The sequence below is a fragment of the Salvelinus alpinus genome, chromosome 3 (assembly GCF_045679555.1).
Source record: "Salvelinus alpinus chromosome 3, SLU_Salpinus.1, whole genome shotgun sequence".
Lineage (NCBI taxonomy): Eukaryota > Metazoa > Chordata > Actinopteri > Salmoniformes > Salmonidae > Salvelinus > Salvelinus alpinus.
The window spans coordinates 44,270,529-44,293,490 of record NC_092088.1 but is presented as its reverse complement, the minus strand read 5'-3'; the positions used below and the strand labels follow the sequence as shown (position 1 = coordinate 44,293,490).

The window sequence follows — 22,962 nt, the reverse complement described above, 5'->3', positions numbered from 1 at the left end:
GACTACATCACTGCCCACCATTTTGTGTTGGTACAGTGTTTGTTTACATTTCTTAAGCCTCGGGCCACTGTAGTAAGGAGCACAATGGTGTTCTGTGACCCTGAAGTGGTGCCTCTTGTTGTCCCATGATACGTGACCTGTTTCTGATGTGGCTCTGCAGCTTGGGGCCGTGCCCAAATTGATTCCTCATAATGAAGCCATGAAATCAATAGACCAGTCTTCCACATGGGATTGATTTAAAATGATACATTTCAAAGATTTGGAGGGGGAAAATGTGACCTTGGAACCAAGACGGTAGCAGCCAATTCTTCCACAAATATATTCTCTGTTTAAGATGTTGCCGGGATTCATTTGGTTAGATGATTAGGGAAGTTTGTATTACATAATAAACTGAAGTTATGTATTTAATTCTACAAAGTGCTTTGGAACTTGCCTCAGTATACAGTACTCAATAACTGACTTCCGTTACTAGCTTCAGTTAAACTTTGTTATGTAAGACCATAATTAGTGTGTCTGCGTGAGAGCCAACGGCCCCATATGCTGCTGGGGAGTCTAGTCTACTCTTGAGCCTGCTGGAATCACAATTTGCTGGTTGTTCTTGCGCAGTGTAGCAGAAGTAATGTTGAGAAGGGGTGGAATTCCTTATGGTCAGTTAATTGTTCTCTCTCTCTGTTATCATTGCTCATCGCTAACAGGCTAGCACTCGCTTACAGATTTCTCTCTTTCACACTCAGCAGGCACACTTACACGAACACACACCTCATCTTCTATACACTCTCTCACAACACACTTAGTAGTAGGGTAAACTAGCTTTCACAGGGCAGACCTACACACAGACCTACACACTGACTAAACAACATAGACAGATTTATGATACTGTATGTGGACAGGCATACGGGTCAGCATTTTAGGCAGTGTCGTTTTTCAGTTGTGAACACTTGGTGACACTCATCAATGTCTTACTTCCAGAGTCTCAAGTCAGATGAGGACACCGGAAGCCATAAGGACGCCGTCCATCAGACTTTTGAGGCACAAGGTACTTAAATATTTTCATTTCAAGGCGATTTAAACATGTTTTAAGTTTACTTCATTGTACATTCATTCTTCAAGACCAAAGTTTTTCCTGGTTAGGTCATGTGACCAGGAAAGACTCCTGGCCCTATTCATACAGTCTACTGCTATACCCTCTGAGGGACTTCCATCCTGATGTGTGTGTGTGTCTCAGGGCAGCAGAAGCGATGGAAGCGGGACAGTTCAGAGAGCACGCTCCACTCCCCTGGGCCGCGGGCCGAGGCGACAGACAGCCGGATAAGGGCGGTGTGGGAGGAGCTGGGGGTAGGAGTAGGTGGCTTTCTGAACAGGCAGGAGCTGTCCCTGGTCTGTGACCACCTTGCCCTGCAGGACCTGAATCCAGAGGTATGGCCAGCCCAACATTCCAGCCAGTGGTTGTGTTTTAATTCCCTAATTCCCGGAAGTGTGCACTTGCTCACTCCCCCTCAAGGGATCATAAGTATTGGATTAGTGTAAACTCGGGCTAAGGGGAGTTTTCACCGTTTCTTCTATCAGTACGTACATCCTTCCATTCCTTTTTAATCCGTGAGGGGGAGTAAGAGTGCACACCAAGGAGACGGGCAGGTAGTCTGACTGCAGTCAGTGGTTACAAGCCAATGATATCTGTGTGAATTTGACTTTGTGTTTTTAACCCCTGACTCTATTTGTTAACACACAGGAGTTGGACACCCTCTTCAGAAAGTTGGACACTGACCTGGATGGCAGGGTCAGCCTCGGGGAGTTCCAGAAGGGTCTCTTCAGAGAGGGGGGTGTCCCAGCTCCCACCTCCTCCTCCACCCCCATACGCCCCAACCCCCAGCGCTCACTCCAGCAGGTGAGCAGACAGACGGACACCCTTTTTAGGGCATGCGTACATGTTTTAACAGTAATTGATTTCTATGGAAACGTATGCGAGTGGGTCTGGGTCAGTAGAGTAAATGTATGTAATTAGGCCAGAACAATGATCCGTGGATAACACAAATGACAATATATTAGCACGTGGAACCTCCATCTGGCTCTAACTGAAGGGAGTTTGAGATTCATTCTATTTATAAGAAATACACTGTCACTTTACTTTAAATGGGTGGCTGATAGGGTGTTTTAAGGAGCCTATTGAGATATTCTCTGTGGCTCATAGTTTAGTATTAAGATAAAGGCGTAATAAAGTATTCCAAATTCTATGATCTATTGATTTATGCATTATCCCTTCAGTATCCGACATACAAAGCCTACTAATTATACTGGTACAGTTTCTGTGTATAAGTTTGCCGTCTGTCACTCAGACCAATTTCCTGCTGGTCAATTAAGGAACTTTAGGCAGCTGCCGATCAAGTCATTGACTGTTGAGGGCGGAGCTTAGTCTGCCCTTCCTGCATTCCTTTGCAGAATGACCATATCCACACGAGGAGAAAGTCAGTCAGAAATCACGTATTGCATTTCAGGCCTGAAATCTGGCTGTGGTTTGTTAACATGGGCTATGAAAGACATCATCCGTTCTTTCAAAGCTGGGCATGTTGGTGCCTCTCAGGTATTAGGAACAACTTGCAAGTTGTTTTGATAGCTACGTGAACCAGCACCGAGACACCCAGTGTGTTTCTCAGCCTGAAAACTACTGCCACTCCTCCATGTCCTAAACTGGTGGGTGTAGTGGTAGATGTACAGTATGTCATGTGCAAATAGGGAATGGAAAATAGGCTAAGCCAGATTAAGTGTTACGACACCAAAAAAGCGTTTATTAGCGGCGTGTGAAACACATATGTGTGTGTGGCACTGAGGCTCTTTTGTCTGTGGGAGCCTGGATTAAACAATGCACAGTGGGGGAGGTCAGGTTATTCTTGGAGAGAGCAGCATGACCGATGGAGGTGTTCCTGCGACAATGCCATGCCTCTCAAGGACTTCTTTGTGTTTCTGTGGCATTGTGGGAACAGCAGTGAGGCTACACAAGCACGTCCGCACTGCACGGTGGTCTGCGGCGGAGGAACTGAATCGGGCCATCCGCTAGCCTGTTCCTGTAGCTCTCATGTCTTCCTCTGTTTTCTCCCAGGCCTTCGAGGAGCGGACGGTGCGCTCCACCTCTCCCTCTCTCCTGTCTGCCACCGTGGGTCAGAGGCTGCTGACCAGGCTGGACGAAGGGTCGGGCTGCACCAGTCCAGAGAGGGTCATCGCCCTCTGGACCAGCGAGGGCATACGGAACAGCAGGGACATCCTACAGGTTAGTCCCAGACTAGTTTTGAACCAATGCACGTGTTCATCCAACTACAGTTTTTTTTTATTTGAACCTCCTGCTGTCACAGATACACATGCTCATTGCTTGTGCCAGTTATTTTCAGAAGTAGCCTTGAAATGTTGAGTACTCTGCCTTTTACGGCTGCTTGAATTGATATGTTGTTGAAGAGCCTTGGTGTTAGTTGGTTTGTACGGGATAAAGAAAGCTGCAGGGTTTCTAGGGGCATCTCCTTCCTGTGTGTGAAAAGTGTAATAGGAGTAGAATTGAGATTGTCGTTTCCAGTTCCATGTAGCTGATGCTCTTTTGCTTTTGATTAGATGCTTTAGTGTGGAACTATAATCTATGTAACGCAGCCTACAAAACCCCTAGCTAGACACGCTCTGATTTTTATATTAAGTGTTACCGAGATAATAATTGTGTAATCTGACAAATTTTTTGTACAGTAGAGTGTAAACATGAGGACGAGCTGAACTTTGACCTGCATTTATATTTACCATACACCAGTTGTCAAAACACCTAGTCCACGAGAGCTACAGGGATGGAGGCTGGCACTAAAACACCAAATTGCACTCCAGGACCGGGGTTGGTGATTAAGTTACCACTGCCATGCGTTCATAAATTGACCCGTGCTGTTTGGTCCCCGCCAGACTCTGGACTTCCCCCTGGAAGAGCGGGTCAGTCTGGCGGAGCTCACCCTGGCCCTGGACAATGAGCTGCTGGTCAGCGGCAACGGCATCCACCAGGCCGCCCTCGTCTCCTACAAGAACGAGATCCAGTTCCTCCAGTGAGTCTTTGATACGTTTGATACTGTATACTTTGGTACTGCACCCTTCCATTGGATTCTAGAATGAAGTCCATAGAGAGCAATAGTAATGGTGTCCTTTTTGTAGGCACTAACTCCGCCCTGGCTCATTGGCTAAAGCATAATGGGGGAAATGAATGTGTTTTTGGATAAACGCCCGAAAATAAGGTCAGTGGTAAACGAAGGCTTAGGGGATCTTATAAGTTTTGTTCAAAGCATTTTGAAGCATTTATGTAATCAAAACGAGCACATAAAGGCTTCATAATTCATAAAGGTCATGTAAACTGACTGCTATTATCTCATAGAACAAACCATGTAATATTTCCTAAGCCTGTGTTAACTTCAGAGCTTATTTTCTGCGCTCATCCCAAAACCCCATTCATTTCCCCCCCATAGGAATGACTGAACGAACCATTGGTAACTAATTTCCGTTTTTTTTAGGACTACAAGCTGGCGAGCTCTGTTGCATCCCCTGGGTTAATTTCATGTATGAGCCAGTGACCCTTAATTAATTTACATCAACTGTTTATTGATTTCATGGTCAGGCATTGCTTTAAGGGGAATCATTGGTTCAACTTCACTAATGTGCAGAGAAACTGTAGCCTACAAAATGGATTTTACTACGGCTCCGCCGAGAGATGTTGACGATGCTTTTATATTGATGATTGTAAAAGTCATTGCTTTGTCAATTTAATGACCAACTTTGGAACCAAAATACAGCACTCTTTCATTGAAGTATTAATTTGCCAGTATTCAACTGCCGTGGTAAGCCCATTTGGATTCTATATGCTTAATGTAGATATGATTTTTTTGCTGAGTTGATATTATATCAACTCTTCTTTCAAAGATAATTCGTAAAAATCCAAATAACTTCACAGATCTTCACTGTAAAGGGTTTAAACACTTTTTCCCATGTTTGTTCATTGAACCATAAACAATTAATGAACAGGCACATGTGGAACGGTCGTTAAGACACTAACAGCTTACAGACGGTAGGCAATTAAAGGTCACAGTTATGAAAACGTAGGACACTAAAGAGGCCTGTCTACTGACTCTGAAAAACACCAAAAGAAAGATGCCCAGGGTCCCTGCTCATCTGCGTGAACGTGCCTTCGGCATGCTGCAAGGAGGCATGAGGACTGCAGATGTGGCCCGGGCAATAAATTGAAATGTCCGTGCTGTGAGACGCCTAAGACAGCGCTACAGGGAGACAGGACGGACAGCTGATCATCCTAATAGTGGCAGACTACATGTAACAACACCTGCACAGGATCGGTACATCCGAACATCACACCTGCGAGACAGGTACAGGATGACAACAACAACTGCCCGCATTACACCAGGAAAGCACAACCCCTCCATCAGTGCTCAGACTGTCCGCAATAGACTGAGAGCGGCTTGACTAAGGGCTTGTAGGCCTGTTGTAAGGCAGGTCCTCACCAGACATCACCGGCAACAACGCCGCCTATGGGCACAAACCCACCGTCACTGGATCAGACAGGACTGGCAAAAAGTGCTCTTCACTGACGAGTCGAGGTTTTGTGTCATCAGGAGTGATGGTCGGATTCGCGTTTTTCGTCGAAGGAATAAGCGTTACACCGAGGCCTGTACTCTGGAGCGGGATCGATTATGAGGTGGAGGGTCCGTCATGGACTGGGGCGGTGTGTCACAGCATCATCGGACTGAGCTTGTTGTCATTGCAGGCAATCTCAACGCTGTGTGTTACAGGGAAGACATCCTCCTCCCTCATGTGGTACCCTTCCTGCAGGCTCATCCTGACATAACCCTCCAGCATGACAATGCCACCAACCATACTGCTCGTTCTGTGCGTGATTTCCTACAAGACAGGAATGTCAGTGTTCTGCCATGGCCAGCCAAGAGCCCGGATCTCAATCGCATTGAAGCACGTCTGGGACCTGTTGGATCGGAGGGTGAGGGCTAGGGCCATTCCCCCCCAAAAATGTCTGGGAACTTGCAGGTGCCTTGGTGGAAGAGTGGGGTAACATCTCACAGCAAGAACTGGCAAATCTGGTGCAGTCCATGAGGGGGAGTTGCACTGCAGTACTTAATGCAGCTGGTGGCCACACCAGATACTGACTGTTAATTTTTATTTTGACCCCCCCCCCCTCCCTCCCTTTGTTCAGGGACACATTATTTCATTTCTGTTAGTCACATGTCTGTGGAACTTGTTCAGTTTGTTTCAGTTGAAGAATCTTATGTTCATACAAATATTTACACATGTTAAGTGTGCTGAAAATCAACGCCGTTGACAGTGAGAGGACGTTTCTTTTTTTGCTGAGTTATATATATGTGTGTGTGTGCTGTTAAAGTTAGTCCTTCGTGATGTACTGCGCTATTGGGTCATTCTGGTGAGTGATGTGGTAAGGTCCATGCTGAAATGTTTGTCCACTGGCTGTCCCTCAGGGTCCTAGCAGACCAGGCATGTCGGGAGAGGGACAAGGTAAAGGCCAACCTGGAGTGGGCCGACAGAAGGAACCTCCAGCTGGTCAGCGAGGTGGATGACAGACACGCTGCCATTGAGTCACTGAATGAAACCAAAATCAAGTAAGACCTGTTCTTCCTTCTCGTTATAGATTACAGACTGATCTGGTGGTTGGAAAATCTTGCTTGACTGGTTGTGATTTGTCATGATCTGAGTGTGACCTGTTGACCTTGTTGAATGTACTATCATGTACTGTAAAGTAGCTCCTGTTGAATGGAGGAGAGGCAATGTAGTCAAACTTCTCTCTGATTGGCAGGGGTCTGGAGCAGGAGTTCCGGGATAGGCTTACGGCCCTGCGTTGTGAATCTGCGCAGGAGAGCGAGGTCCTGCTGCAGCAGGTGGAGCGTGAGCGGGCCAAGCTCAAAGAGGAAGTGGAGGTCCTACGGGCACATGATGCCAGTCTGCACGAGGAAGTCTGCAATGCCACCCAGGTGCCTGGCCCTATAGAGATGCCCCATGAGGTTTTTACAATGAGAAAAGCGTGCTAATAAGACAGGCAATTGTTTGACCACCCCTCCTACAAGATTCCTTGAGCTTAACCTCCTATTTTTGATTTCATTGCTTTAGGCTCCTTAAGCTTTTGAATACACTTTTGTGTGAGTATAAACTGGTTAACGTTCTGCAAGGAATTTTTCATCTCCCTCCCAGTCTCTTCTTTAGACTAGAGAACTCAAAGGAGAGGATTAGATTAGCCCATGTGATTTTTTGTTGTTGTTTGTTTTGTCTTGGCCTTCCTGCTTGCAACATCCACCATCAGACACAGACACGCTCTATTCACACTCCAACTAGACCCACCCGCTCACAGACAACCAACCAATGGCAGACTGTTGCTTAGCTTCTTAACAATCCGCCCGTTGTTAGTACCCCTATTGTTCTCTATTGTGGGGTGATTATACTGTGTTGGATATCTTAAAGCGTTATCGTATCACTAAGTAACCCTCCCTCTGGGCTAACAGGAGAATGGCCGTTTGGAGGAGGAGGGCAGTGTTCTGAAGGGGAAGCTGTCAGAGACCGAGAGAACCATCTCTAAACTGCAGAGAGACCTGGACCAGCTCATACTAGACAAGGTGAGAGGGAGCTATGTGAGGATGGGCGTGATGATGTCATTCTGTGGTAACTCATCCCTCTGGTAAAACTGCATAGCTCACTCCCTATGAATGATTGATGGCGGTTTCCGTTTTGGTTGGCTGACGTAGTTTGGGAGCCTGGATCCAAACAACACGGAACTGCTTAACCAGGAGGAGCGCTTCTCTGAGATCATCAAGGAGTACGAGCTGCAGTGCCGGGTAAGCGAGAGAGGGAGCCAGAGAAAGTGTGCGTGTGTATGTGTGCTTGAGTCTGTGTTTTAAAGAATCATGCCTTGCGTGGAAGCCCCGAGGGGGCTTGACCTAGCCTGGTTACCAGACTTTTTAGCGAACATTCCACTAATTTGTCAAAGGACAGGAGTGGCAAGGAGTGGATTGTAAGCTAAAAAGACTGTTACCAAGACTAGGCTTGACCTGGTTTACCTTTCACAATTTTCCAAAGCCTAGCAATTGGTTATACACGGCATGCATAACATTCATGATTCATGGCAAACATTTTTTTTTCTTTCTCACTTGCCTGTACAGAGTTGAGATCTGTTTTTGAGTGTATCATGACAAGCCTCTTAATTTATCCAAATGCCTCCCATTTTTGGGAACCTAGAAAGTGAAGGTGAGCGTGTGTTATTCTGGGTTCACAGAATGAGTGTTGCTGTGTGGCTTTACTAGCATGTGCACGTGGCAGTTGGTGAGGACATTGTTGACTGGTGCTGCTCTATCTCTATAGTAAGTCTGCTGTGTTTTGCTGGAAGTGCTATTTATGTTTGTCTGAAGTGTCACCACTCTGCTAAATGACAAGTTTGTGTGTCACAGGCGCTGCGGGACCGGAATGACGAGTTGAACTCGGAGGTGGATTTTTTAAAGAGTCAGGGGATGGGGAGGAGATCCAGACAGGAAAGGGACACATCCACACACGCCTGGTCCAGCCGACGATCACTGACTACTGAGTCAGACTCTGGTAAATCCCTGTTTTCACCCGATTTTTGTCTTTAGAATCTATATTTGTGTTAAACAATATTTAAATATGTTCTTTTCTCGTTTTCAGTTTTTACTTTGAAATGTATACTGAACAAAAATATAAACGCAACATGCAACAATTTCAGTTAGTTCATATAAGGAAATCAGTCAATTGAAATAAATTCATTAGGCCCTAATCTAGGGATTTCACGATTGGGCAGGGGTGCAGACATGGGTGGTCCTTGGAGGGCCCCCCACACGAGGTGAAGGAGCCGGATTTGGAGGTCCTGAGCTGGCGTGGTTACTCCCTCAACTTGACATCTGTGGCATTATTGTGTGACACAACTGCACATTTTTAAAGTGGCCTTTTGTCCCTAGCACAAGGTGCACCTGTGTAATGATCATGCTGTTTAATCAGCTTCTTGATATGCCACACCTGTCAAGTAAATGGATTATCTTGGCAAAATAGAAATGCTTACTAACCGGGATGTAAACACATTTGTGCACAAAATTTGAGAGAAATACGCTTTGTCCGTATGGAAAATGTCTGGAATTTTTTACATGTTGCGTTTCTTTTTTGTTCAGTATATTTATTTAAACATACTGTATACTAAAGTTTTAACTGAACATTTTATAAAATGTTGTTCTCTAATGCACTTACACACACCTTTTCATTCCTCAACTCAGTCTCTCCAGTTACAGTTTAGCTTAAGTCACTTAACTACTCTTTACTGTAATCTTGTCCATTGTGCTTCAGATGACCCTGAGATGAAGAGAGGCATTTCTCCCATGGCTAGGAAAAAGCTTCAAGTGGCTGATAAGAATGGTAAGAATTGGAAACGTCAATATTTATTTTTTTCCCCCTCTGTAAAAGCATGTTGGGTGTGACTTGCACAACCTTGGTTATTTTGTTTCTGTTCCCTCAGGCCTGGGTTCTCTGGAGAGTCTGCCAGGTCTTGTTGTGAGCATTGAGACTGAGATGGCCATGGGACAGCTTAAGGAGAGGCACAGCCAAGAGGTGCAGGACCTGAAGATTGAGTTAGAGACCAAGGTAGAGAGGAGGCGTTGTGACACACAGGATCACGCATTTTTGTATAGTTTTAATTATCGTCTCCTATTTTTTTGTCGCGAAAATAAGAGGTCCAATTGTAGGTAATTTGAGTGAAACGATGTAAAAAAAGGAAGTTCAGTACATGGGAAGTGCATTTTTCAAATTCTGGGATATCCCTGACCCTTCATCATTCTCGCCCCAAAGGTGAACTTCTACGAGCGCAGCCTGGAGCTGATGCGGCAGAACATGGAGGTGGAGAGGAAGGACATCTCTCAGGGCTTCAAGGTGGAGATCAGTGATCTGGAGGAGCAGAAGGCCCAGGTGGAGGAGCAGGTTAAGAGGCTCAGGGAGGAAGTGGAGAAGCTGCAGGCCCAGCTACAGCGCAGCTCCGGGGGCCTGGGAGGGCTAGGCTGGGGCACTGACCAGGAGAGAAGGGCCCAGCGCGAACAGGCAGAGCTGGAGCAGAACTATGCCCGGGAGATCAGTAACCTGGTCCAGAGGCTGACCTCAGAGAAAGACCAGCTGGAGGCTGAGCTGAAGCTCAGAATGGACCAGGAAGTGCTGCTCGTAAGGTGGGTGTGGCCAACTTATCTTACTCCCATGGCCTGTATTTTGTAATTCAACTCAATTCATTTCAAGTTAACATTGTTGTATAGGTTGGCTACCTGTTTCTCTTCTCTTTTAAAAAAAATATTTTTTTGTGCCAACCGTAGTCCCTACAACTTCATCCCTTCATCCCTTTAACTCGTAACACATACACTGGACTTACAAAACAATGGTGTGTATGTGAACTGGGAATGGTGTACAGTTTGTATCTGTTTGTGTGCCTAAGTGAACAGTCTGTGCTATGTAATCAGGCAAGAGGCAGAGCAGCAGGTGTCTCAGATGAAGACACAGCAAGACCAGGCCCAGCACAGCCTCATGCACCAGCTACGCTGTGAGCGCCTGCAGGAACCAGAGCAGGAGAGGCACAGGGAGAGGCTCCACAGCACAGAGAGGGCGAGTGAGGAGCAGGCCAGGATCTGCAGCCGGGCCGCTGTGGAAAGGAAGAGGCTGGAGGAGGAGCACCAGGAGGAAGTTCAGCAGCTGAAGGAGCACATAGCCAGTCTGCAAAAGCAGGCTGATCTGGCCTCCGAGTCACACATACAGCACAGTCAGTCAGAGGCTGAACTGGAAGAGACTTGCGGTCAGTGCAGTCAACTGCAGGCCAGACTGGAGGTGGTTTGTGCCCAGCTAGAGGAAAACACTGTGTCTCTGGCGTTTCATGAGGCTTTGACCGAGCGCCTGACCTCTGAACAGCAAGCTGTAGAGGAGCTGGGGTTGGTGAGGGATAGAGAGGGAGTGCTCTTCAGTGAGGTGTCTCAGCTAAGCGAGGAGCTGCGTATTCTACGGTCTGAATCTGAGACACTTCTTCAGGACAAAGAAATGGTGGCAGAGAATTGCAGCCGTCTGTCCTGTGCTTTCATACAACAGCAAGTTCAACTGAGGGCCAAAGAGGAAGACACGGAGACCCTGAGGGGGGAGTTGGAGACGGCACGGGAGGCTCTGAGAAACGAAGTTGAGCGACGCTCAAGGCAGACTGCTGAGCTGGTCTCCCTGAAGACGGACCGAGCAAAGCTGATGGAGGAGCTGAGAAAACGCACGACTACCATTGACCGTCTGCAGTCAGATCTTGACTGTGTCACTGAGGAGTTAGACCAATGGAAGAGGGCAGAGGAGAATCTACAGGAAGCCTTGAGGCAGGAACGAACCAAGGTCACACAGATCCAATCCACCCTGGACCTGGAGAGGGAAGAGACGGGCAGTCTGAGCCAGGAGAACGCCCACTACATCCACCTGGCAGACCAACTCTACAACCAGATCGTAGAAATGGAAACTGAATCATCCAAACTCCGAGACCACATCCAAGAGCTGAAAGCCCAACTGAGTGAAACGTTCAACCTGGTTTCTAATCTAAGGACCCAGCTAGAGGCCAAATCCACAGAGGTACACCACCTTGTATCAGATATGAAGCAGATGGCAGGTCTGTTAGAGATGGCGGAAGCCCTGTCTAATAAGCACTATTGGGAAGAGGAGCTGCGGAACTCCCAGCTGGAGACCAAGGAGAGTGAGCTGCGCTCCCTCAGAGGAAAAGCTGGCAGAACTGTCCAGCTCCAGCAGGCTCTGCTGTCCTCTCGGGCAGAGGTCCACGGGTTGGAGGAGGCCTTTGAGAAGGAGAAGGGCAGGATGAAGGAGCAGCTGGTGGAGATGGAGAAGCTGGTCATGGCTCTGGAGATGGTGATGGACCCTGCCAGTTCACACAGGTTTGTGACGTGCAGGCCGGTCACCAGAAATCAAACCTACCTTCGAATGACTAACCTTCACCTGCCTGATTGCAATGTTTTCTTCCCCAAATATGAGATTTGAATGACTAATTGCAACCGACCAGCTCTCATCTGAAAGAGATCCTCACCTTTTTCTCTTCAGAAACCTTCTGTCTTGGGCCTCCCGAGTGGCGCAGCGGTCTAAGGCATTACATCGCAGTGCTAGAGGGGTCACTACAGATCCGGGTTTGATCCTGGGCTGTGTCGCAGTCGGCCGCGACTGGGAGACCCATGAGGCGGTGCACAATTGGCCCAGCATCGTCCGGGTTAGGGGAGGGTTTGGCCAGCTGAGATGTCCTTGTCCTATCGCGCTCTAGCGACTCCTAGTGGCGGCTGGGTGCATGCACGCTGACTTCAGGTTGCCAGCTGTACAGTGTTTCCTCCGACACATTGGTGCGGCTGGCTTCCGGGAGCAGTGTGTCAAGAAGCAGTGCGGCTTGGCGGGTCGTGTTTCGGAGGACGCATGGCTCTCGACCTTCGACTCTCCCAAGTCCGTACAGGAGTTGCAGCGATGGGACAAGACCGTACCAATTGGATACCATAAAATTGGGGAGAAAAAAAGGGGTAAAAAGTACAATTTCAACAAAAAAAATGTCTTCAACCATTTCTACACCTCCAACATCGAACTGTCTGGAATGCATTAACAATTTACTGTCTCTCTCTAATGGAATGGTTTTCACCTAGGTGTGCATGCTAGTAGATTTCATTTGTGTGAATAACATTTGTATCATTTGAATGTTTACCTGTCTAATTCCGTGTCCATTTTACTTCACCACAGAAGTGCATTGATTTCACCCAGTTTTATTTGGAACTCAAATGTTAGCGTCAAATTGTAAATTATTACCCAGAAAAATGCATTTGAGGAGAAACTCATATCTCAACTATTTCAACGCTAGATCTCAGCTAGACAAAGTCAACTGTGAGAACAGTGCACTGAAGGACAGATTGGCCATGTTACAGCAGGATGTCCAGAGACTTGAGGTGGAGATTATCCAGAAGAAGTAAGTTGATCCGTCAGTAATGCTGCTGTGAGAAAATGCTCAATTCAGATAGGACTTACAAATGTCATATTTAAACTTTATCCTGTCTACACGGCAATGAATCATTCCTTTCCATCTTTGATTCCATCAGAAAGAAACTGGACAAAGTAGAGCAGGAACATGAGAAGAACAGGGAGGAGCAGGAGAGGCATTGCAAAGAGGTTTGTTTTCAAAAGTTTTTTTCCATTTTACCATAATCACCCTGCATAGTTCAACTGACCCTGTCAGCCTTATAGATTTTCATAGCCTACATTTGATCAATGGACACATGAACATTCTCAATGACCCAAGACCCAGTCTGATGAGCCCTTCCTCGATCCCCTCCCTCTCAGAACGCCAAATACCGTGAGGAGGTCCTGGTCATGAGCGCCCGGAACCTGCAGCTGAGCGACCAAAACGCTGAGTTGAGCTCCCGTCTCCGTGGCGACCAGGGGGCAGTCCAGATGCTGACAGAGCGGCTGGCGCAGGTGTCCCGGGAGCAGGAGGAGGGGGTGGCCGCAGCCAGGCAGCTCCAGGAGACCTCCACCCAGCAGGAGAGGGAGAGGCTCCACCTGCAGGCAGCCTGGCAGCATGACAAGGAGCTGCTGGAGAGAGAGCTCAACACCACCAAGGAAAAGGTATATATGGGGGACCTTTTGGACAGAATAATAATATAACAATATATATATACAGTGGGGAGAACAAGTATTTGATACACTGCCGATTTTGCAGGTTTTACTACTTACAAAGCATGTAGAGGTCTGTAATTTTTATCATAGGTATACTTCAACTGTGAGAGACGGAATCTAAAACAAAAATCCAGAAAATCACATTGTATGATTTTTAAGTAATTAATTTGCATTTTATTGCATGACATAAGTATTTGATACATCAGAAAAGCAGAACTTCATATTTGGTACAGAAACCTTTGTTTGCAATTACAGAGATCATACGTTTCCTGTAGTTCTTGACCAGGTTTGCACACACTGCAGCAGGGTTTTTTGGCCCACTCCTCCATACAGACCTTCTCCAGCTCCTTTAGGTTTCGGGGCTGTCGCTGGGCAATACGGCCTTTCAGCTCCCTCCAAAGATTTTCTATTCGGTTCAGGTCTGGAGACTGGCTAGGCCACTCCAGGACCTTGAGATGCTTCTTACGGAGCCACTCCTTAGTTGCCCTGGCTGTATGTTTCGGGTCGTTGTCATGCTGGAAGACCCAGTCACGACCCATCTTCAATGCTCTTACTGAGGGAAGGAGGTTGTTGGCCAAGATCTCGCGATACATGGCCCCATCCATCCTCCCCTCAATACGGTGCAGTTGTCCTGTCCCCTTTAGAGAAAAGCATCCCCAGAGAATGATGTTTCTACCTCCATGCTTCACGGTTGGGATGGTGTTCTTGGGGTTGTACTCATCCGTCATCTTCCTCCAAACAGGGCGAGTAGAGTTTAGACCAAAAAGCTCTATTTTTGTCTCATCAGACCACATGACCTTCTCCCATTCCTCCTCTGGATCATCCAGATGGTCATTGGCAAACTTCAGACGGGCCTGGACATGCGCTGGCTTGAGCAGGGGGACCTTGCATGCGCTGCAGGATTTTAATCCATGACGGCGTAGTGTGTTACTAATGGTTTTCTTTGAGACTGTGGTCCCAGCTCTCTTCAGGTCATTGACCAGGTCCTGCCGTGTAGTTCTGGGCTGATCCCTCACCTTCCTCATGATCATTGATGCCCCACGAGGTGAGATCTTGCGTGGAGCCCCAGACCGAGGGTGATTGACCGTCATCTTGAACTTCTTCCATCTTCTAATAATTGCGCCAACAGTTGTTGCCTTCTCACCAAGCTGCTTGCCTATTGTCCTGTAGCCCATCCCAGCCTTGTGCAGGTCTACAATTTTATCCCTGATGTCCTTACACAGCTCTCTGGTCTTGGCCATTGTGGAGAGGTTGGAGTCTGTTTGAGTGTGTGGACAGGTGTCTTTTATACAGGTAACGAGTTCAAACAGGTGCAGTTAATACAGGTAATGAGTGGAGAACAGGAGGGCTTCTTAAAGAAAAACTAACAGGTCTGTGAGAGCCGGAATTCTTACTGGTTGGTAGGTGATCAAATACTTATGTCATGCAATAAAATGCAAATTAATTACTTAAAAATCATACAATGTGATTTTCTGGGTTTTTGTTTTAGATTCCGTCTCTCACAGTTGAAGTGTACCTATGATAAAAATTACACACCTCTACCTGCTTTGTAAGTAGGAAAACCTGCAAAATCATCAGTGTATCAAATACTTGTTCTCCCCACTGTATATATATATATATATATATATACACACATATATATATATATATATATACACACATATATATATACACACACACACAGTACCAGTCAAAAGTTTGGACACACCTACTCAGTCAAGGTTCTCTTCCTTATTTGTACTATTTTCTACGTTGTAGAATAATAGTGAAGACATCAAACTATGAAATAACACATATGGAATCATGTAAGGGGTCTGAAACTAGGCAAGTCAGTTATTTAACTAGGCAAGTAAGTTCTTAATGGTTGAATAAAAAATCAAGTGGCCTCCATCATAGAAATGAATTAAAATGTACATAAGTATTCAGACCCTTTACTCAGTACTTTGTTGAAGTGTCTTTGGCAGCGATTACAGCCTTGAGTCTTCTTGAATATGACACTACAAGCTTGGCACACCTGTATTTGGGGAGTTTCTCTTCAGATCCTCTCAAGCTCTGTCAAGTTGGATAGGGAGCGTCGCTCCACAGCTATTTTCAGGTCTCTCCAGAGATGTTCTATCGGGTTCAAGTCCGGGCTCTGTCTGGGCCACTCAAGGACATAGAGACTTGTCCTGAAGCCACTCCTGTGTTGTCTTGGCTTTGTGCTTAGGCTCGTTGTCCTGTTGGAAGGCGAACCTTCACCCCAGTCTGAGGTCCTGAGAGCTCTGGAGCAGACTATCATCAAGGATCTCTCTGCACTTTGCTCAATTAATCTTTCCCTCGATCCTGACTAGTCTCCTAGTCCCTGCCGCTGAAAAACATCCCCACAGCATGATGCTGCCACCAGCATGTTTCACCGTCGGGATGGTGGCAGTTTTCCTGCATATGTGATGCTTAGCATTCAGGCCAAAGAGTTCAATCTTGGTTTCATCAGACCAGAGAATCTTGTTTCTCATGGTCTTTGGTGCCTTTCGGCAACTACAAGCGGGATTTCATGTGCCTTTTACAGAGCAGTGGCTTCCGTCTGGCCACTTGACCATAAAGGCCTGATTGGTGGAGTACTGCAGAGATAGTTATCCTTCTGGAAGTTTCTTCCATCTCCACAGAGGAACTCTAGCACTCTTGTCAGAGTGACCATCAGATTATTGGTCACCTCCCTGACTAAGACCATCTCCCCCGATTGCTCAACTTGGTGGTTGCAAACTTCTTCCATTTACGAATGATGGACCTTCAATGCTGCAGACATTTTTTGATACCCTTCCCCTTTGGTTATGCATCAGTAGTCACTCAATTAGACCATATCAGTAAAAACGGTTTAGGTTGGTCTAGCGGCCAGCTATCTAAACTTGTAAGCATGGTCGAATTACTGTCCAGGGTGGGGCCGATTTTAATCATCAATTATCATATTTAAAACTGCAAACATTTGCCTCCACCCAATGACAAAATGTGTAGAATTGCATGAAATGTACTTAAAAGTTTTTGTCACAAAGGGGGCTAGCTGAAATGTTTTGCTCACGGGGGGGGGGGTATGGATGTGGTTACGCAGACCCATGAGCCACTGCGGCCCCTCGTAATGTGTTTCGTTTGAGTTTCTCCCATCAAAGTTGCCCATCCCTGGTCTTGATACTAAGTTTGGTCTAAATTGTAAAGAATGTAAGACAATTTATTGTTCAGCATTTTTATTTATTTTTTATCATCTAACTAGCGGGTCTCATTAATGAACCTTGGTTCTTGAATGTTTTGTTTGTTCTTAGCTCCAACGTTTGTCAGAGGTGGAGTCCTCGCTGACCAGCTTAACCCTGAAACACCAGTGGCTGGAGCAGGATAAGGAGAGGCTGCTGAGGGAGGCAGAGGAGAGGACCCATAAAGTGAGAGAAGGATCTACTTGGCTATAGCATCTATGTTGGGGTGGGGGCTTGTCATCTTCCAAGTACTAAATGCTAGGTTTCCTCTGACTATGTATGAATGTTTGTTTACAGGTTGAGATGCTCCACGATTCTCTTCGCTCCGTGGACTCCCAGACAGAGCTGCTTCGTTCCAAACTCCAGGCTGTGGGTCAGGAGAAGACTGATCAGGCCCAGGAAGTTGCCAACCACCAGAGGATGCTGCAGGAGGCCCAGGACAAGGTGGGTGACATCCTGACGATGAAAACATTGGAAATATCGCCTAACTTTTTGCTGCTCCTGAATTTGCCCTTTAATATAGAGTATTGATACAACAGCTCTTTGACTGACTTCATTGTTGTGTGCTGATCATCAGGTAAAGGAGCTGGAGGCCAGCATGGGCAGGCTGAGTAGGGAGAAGGAGCAGCTGCGTCTGGCCCAGAAACATCATGAGGAGGAGGCCACCATGGCCCTACAGGAGGAGTGCCAGAGCCTGCGCCTTCAAAACCAGGAGCTGCTCCACGAGGTAGGACTACGTCACTTGCTCCTGAAGCTATTGTTCTTCCTTGTTCAACAACATATAACACTGAGGCAGTTGATGTGATGGGCAGTAAGTTAACATAACAGATAGGAGACAGATGTCTCACCAGATGTATGAATCTGAAGCATCGGTTTAGCACTTCTTCTCGCCACCAAATATGGCGATTTGAGGGGAAGTCCAGTGGGAGAAGATGGAGCTAGATGGGACTTGGCCAACATTCTGCAAATGTTCTCATTGATGAAACATTCGATCTCAATGCATTTCTGCTCCCAAAACTAGAATCTGTTAATAAGAGTGCGGCAAGTTTTGTAGACTTTACCATTTCTAAAAGTAAAAACAAAATGACATTGTTTAGAAGGAGTGCAAGGGCGAAATTAGTTATTGCACATGCACACTTCATAGTAGGCGTTCCCTAATGACAATATGCTAATGCCTGCTAGTACGCACCAATAAGATCTTGCTAGCTCGTGCTTGGCTTTCCACCTCCTTGCTTTTTCAGCCCACTATGCTTCATTTGCTCTCAATTGGAAACAACACCGGAGGTGTGTCTTGGGTTAGTTACCAGTAATGTTCCCTCGAAGCTGCGGGCGGCCACGCACCTCCTCCAGGACTGCTGTGCAGAAGAAATGCCGGGCCCCGCAAGAGCTTGAACTTCACTGAGTTTGCCCCATTCGTTTTCACTATATAGATAAAAACTAATTCTGTGATCGAATCAACATTATATCAGTCCCTTTTCAATGCAACAAACCAAAGCAAATGAGTCTGATTTTGTTGTTGGCAGAGGCAGAGCACACCGGGGTAGCCCACGAGCGGTCTTTCAATCCCCCGCGAGTGAATGCATGTTTCAGATTAGTTCAGATGTACACATTTGTTGATATTCTTTGCTAGTTAGCGAGTTATTAGCTCAGTTATAGATGAGTATAGGTCAGCAATGGGGAGTTACTGCTTCCTACAAGAGCGCAAAACATGTAGGCTACATTTCAAACTGTCTTTGAAAAGCCAGTCCGGTAAGAAGCATATGTCTTAATAAAAAGAGGCAATAAGCCAATATGGAGGCTAGCCCTCTGCATTGTCTAATTCTCTGTATAGTAATAATAATACTTTTTATTTTATTTTGTAAAGTGGTTTCTTGCATCATATAACACAATGCAATTGACAGTCACCTATTTGTCCCATGGTGTTAAAGACCAAGTAAAAACTCATGAATTAATGTCAAGTCCTTCGTGATGTACTTTTTTAAGTCTCATGCAATGTAGGCTTGCATTGAACACCACATTTAGGCTACTGACCTACAGTGGGGAGAACAAGTATTTGATACACTGCCGATTTTGCCGATTTTCCTACTTACAAAGCATGTAGAGGTCTGTAATTTTTATCATAGGTACACTTCAACTGTGAGAGACGGAATCTAAAACAAAAATCCAGAAAATCACATTGTATGATTTTTAAGTAATTAGTTTGCATTTTATTGCATGACATAAGTATTTGATCACCTACCAACCAGTAAGAATTCCGGCTCTCACAGACCTGTTAGTTTTTCTTTAAGAAGCCCTCCTGTTCTCCACTCATTACCTGTATTAACTGCACCTGTTTGAACTCGTTACCTGTATAAAAGACACCTGTCCACACACTCAAACAGACTCCAACCTCTCCACAATGGCCAAGACCAGAGAGCTGTGTAAGGACATCAGGGAAAAAAATTGTAGAACTGCACAAGGCTGGGATGGGCTACAGGACAATAGGCAAGCAGCTTGGTGAGAAGGCAACAACTGTTGGCGCAATTATTAGAAAATGGAAGAAGTTCAAGATGACGGTCAATCACCCTCGGTCTGGGGCTCCATGCAAGATCTCACCTCGTGGGGCATCAATGATCATGAGGAAGGTGAGGGATCAGCCCAGAACTACACGGCAGGACCTGGTCAATGACCTGAAGAGAGCTGGGACCACAGTCTCAAAGAAAACCATTAGTAACACACTACGTCGTCATGGATTAAAATCCTGCAGCGCACGCAAGGTCCCCCTGCTCAAGCCAGCGCATGTCCAGGCCTGTCTGAAGTTTGCCAATGACCATTTGGATGATCCAGAGGAGGAATGGGAGAAGGTCATGTGGTCTGATGAGACAAAAATAGAGCTTTTTGGTCTAAACTCCACTCGCCGTGTTTGGAGGAAGAAGAAGGATGAGTACAACCCCAAGAACACCATCCCAACCGTGAAGCATGGAGGTGGAAACATCATTCTTTGGGGATGCTTTTCTGCAAAGGGGACAGGACGACTGCACCGTATTGAGGGGAGGATGGATGGGGCCATGTATCGCGAGATCTTGGCCAACAACCTCCTTCCCTCAGTAAGAGCATTATAGCTGAGTCTTCCAGCATGACAACGACCCGAAACACACAGCCAGGGCAACTAAGGAGTGGCTCCGTAAGAAGCATCTCAAGGTCCTGGAGTGGCCTAGCCAGTCTCCAGACCTGAACCCAATAGAAAATCTTTGGAGGGAGCTGAAAGTCCGTATTGCCCAGCAACAGCCCCGAAACCTGAAGGATCTGGAGAAGGTCTGTATGGAGGAGTGGGCCAAAATCCCTGCTGCAGTGTCTGCAAACCTGGTCAAGAACTACAGGAAACGTATGATCTCTGTAATTGCAAACAAAGGTTTCTGTACCAAATATTAAGTTCTGCTTTTCTGATGTATCAAATACTTATGTCATGCAATAAAATGCTAATTAATTACTTAAAAATCATACAATGTGATTTTCTGGATTTTTGTTTTAGATTCCGTCTCTCACAGTTGAAGTGTACCTATGATAAAAAATTACAGACCTCTACATGATTTGTAAGTAGGAAAACCTGCAAAATTGGCAGTGTATCCAATACTTGTTCTCCCCACTGTATATCATAGAAATCAATCTATTTCTATGTGAAAATGTTATGGGATTTGCTCTTTTGTTTTGTTGGTAGGCCTACATTATGTCTATTGGCTACTGTCTAAAACTGTAAGGGTACATACAGCCTCAGTGTTCACTATAAATGCACGCCGGAAGTTGTACCAAATTCTCACAACGTTCAAGTTTCCTCTAACAAGACCTAAAAGTTTCTCAGTGCCCCAGAAAATGTGAGGGAACATTGGTTACCAGTGTCTTTGATAGTCTTTCTGAAATGTAGGTTGAAGTTCACGGTTGTGCTCTGTTTCCTTCAGGTGTGTCAGCTGCAGGGCCAAGACTTCGAGGTACAGAGTCTGACCCAGGAGTGCCTGACTATGAAGAGCAAACAGGCACAACTGGAGGCTGCTTGGGCGGAGGCACAGGACCAGGTGATTACGCCACACATTTTGGTCAAATAATTGATCAATTTACTTTTGCTGAGGCACCAAATCTCTAAACTGAAAGCAGATTTGCCAATTTAAACTCAAATTAAGCAACTAACACCATGGTCCAAGTTTGTACTAATCCTCCCCCTAAGGCTTGTGAAAGTTTAGGCTAATTCCTTTCATGAAAATGTCCAAACTCCATTCTTATGTCCTATTGAGTCTATCAGCATGTTTGAGGGGATCAGTTTGAGCAAGAATAGTTTGGGATGCAAATCTGACTACAATGTAGTCGATGCTCAAACACACTGTTTTTTTGTGCAGGCACTGCGGGCAGAGACAGCCTTGACCCTGGCCCAGGCCCAGCATGCCCAGCAGCTGCAGCAGTTCAGGGAGCAGGCAGGACTGGGGTCTAGGGAGCAGCTGGCACACCTCCAGGCCCAGCTGGCAGAGGAGCGGCGCAGGGGGCAGCAGCTGGAGGAGACGCTCCGCACACAGGCCCAGCAAGCCAGTGCCCAGATGGGCCTGCAGCAGGTACTTTACTGCACCACAGGAAATGTGTATGATGTTGACATGGTCTAAATGCTCTCTTTCTGTTGGCGCTCAGGAGCAATATGAGAAGGTGATGGGGGACATGCAGGAGAGGATGGAGGAGGTGGAGACCAAGCTGAGGAGTGTGCGCATGATGCTGCAGGAGAAGGTCAACCAGCTGAAGGAGCAGGTGAGTTTGCTGTTTGTCTCATATGAACGGTAGAGTCAGAGAAACATGTCCTGAAAATCGGATTATTTAATTGTGTCCCTTTCCCTCCCACAGCTTGCGAAGAATGCCAAGTCGGACATCATGCTGAAGGACCTGTATGTGGAGAACTCCCAGCTGATGAAGGCACTGCAGGTCACTGAGCAGCGGCAGAAGAGTGCTGAGAAAAAGAACTTCATCTTAGAGGAGAAGATTACAGCCCTCAACAAGCTCCTTCGTAAGATCGCCCCTGCCTCCCTCTCGGCGTAGGAGTTCCCTACTACTCAGAACAATGCTACTCCCCAAAATACATTGACATTTGTGAAACAGTTTCCTTCCCTTAACCTTAGTATAGGGATGACCGTCCCAATGACATGTTTATGCTTAATGTGGCAAGTGGTCCACAATATGATTTTGTACAATCTATAACAAAATCACTGTGTTACACCTTCCTCTTGGGATGGCGGGTTTGACTGCACACAATTGGCACAGGTTGTGGGTAAGTGGAACAGAACATTAAGTGTTTTCAGCTACCGGGGTAATATGCATGACTTTTGTGTATATAAAATATATTTTTTTATTTTAATTATATTGAGATTAACGCGAGACCCATTTTTTTTTTTTGTGATGGTCGATCAGAAGTTTCTATGAAGTATTCTCTGTAGAGGCAGGTAGTCTGTTAGTCTGTTCGTAACCTTCTAATAACCTATCCTCCAGCATCATGCTGTGTTGGTAGGTCTGAGAGTCAATTAGATGTTTAATGTATAAATAACATTCCAGTTTGATCACCAAACACACTCCATTATTAAGGTACTTAACTTTACGTTTTGGTCTGTCTGCGATGAATGGTACTGTAAGTGAAAAGCTGAAACCTCTCTTAATCACACAAAATGTATCTAAGAAATGGTTTAGCTACTTGTTTAATAAAGTTATTTATGGTATTTTAAAGTATCAACCAAAAGCGCAGTACAGTATTTACAAATGTAAAGTTTTGATACACATGCCCTTTTTTATAAAATCAGCACAATTTTCAACCCTGATGCACTGCTGTACAGTCAACCTTTTGAGTACTAAAAAAGGTTATTGGGACAATGTATTGTCAGTCGAGCAATGTGTTTAGGTCATTATTGTAAAAACACTAACATGCAAGCTGTGGATTTGTCATGCACTACACAATCAATGTAAAACAAAACTGACCAAGTAATACATGTCCTCGAGCTAA

General features: G+C 45.9%; 1 protein-coding gene across 3 annotated transcripts in view; it reads left to right on the top strand.

The window, feature by feature from the left end:
* Positions 1-22,962, top strand: part of LOC139570774 (ninein-like protein) — a 45,693-nt gene extending 22,731 nt beyond the window's left edge. The window contains exons 5-28 of one of the 3 annotated variants that reach the window (XM_071392925.1): positions 970-1,036; positions 1,226-1,416; positions 1,730-1,885; positions 3,095-3,262; positions 3,925-4,061; positions 6,504-6,644; positions 6,839-7,013; positions 7,539-7,649; positions 7,779-7,868; positions 8,478-8,622; positions 9,379-9,447; positions 9,548-9,672; positions 9,877-10,244; positions 10,530-11,975; positions 12,932-13,036; positions 13,167-13,236; positions 13,408-13,692; positions 17,034-17,147; positions 17,259-17,405; positions 17,539-17,688; positions 20,897-21,010; positions 21,329-21,538; positions 21,612-21,725; positions 21,819-22,962. In XM_071392925.1, the coding sequence (XP_071249026.1) occupies positions 970-1,036; positions 1,226-1,416; positions 1,730-1,885; positions 3,095-3,262; positions 3,925-4,061; positions 6,504-6,644; positions 6,839-7,013; positions 7,539-7,649; positions 7,779-7,868; positions 8,478-8,622; positions 9,379-9,447; positions 9,548-9,672; positions 9,877-10,244; positions 10,530-11,975; positions 12,932-13,036; positions 13,167-13,236; positions 13,408-13,692; positions 17,034-17,147; positions 17,259-17,405; positions 17,539-17,688; positions 20,897-21,010; positions 21,329-21,538; positions 21,612-21,725; positions 21,819-22,010 (4,890 nt within the window). In that variant the 3' untranslated portion in view covers positions 22,011-22,962. The remainder of the gene's footprint in view (positions 1-969; positions 1,037-1,225; positions 1,417-1,729; positions 1,886-3,094; positions 3,263-3,924; positions 4,062-6,503; positions 6,645-6,838; positions 7,014-7,538; positions 7,650-7,778; positions 7,869-8,477; positions 8,623-9,378; positions 9,448-9,547; positions 9,673-9,876; positions 10,245-10,529; positions 11,976-12,931; positions 13,037-13,166; positions 13,237-13,407; positions 13,693-17,033; positions 17,148-17,258; positions 17,406-17,538; positions 17,689-20,896; positions 21,011-21,328; positions 21,539-21,611; positions 21,726-21,818) is intronic. The other 2 variants (XM_071392926.1, XM_071392927.1) reach the window with 2 other exon arrangements.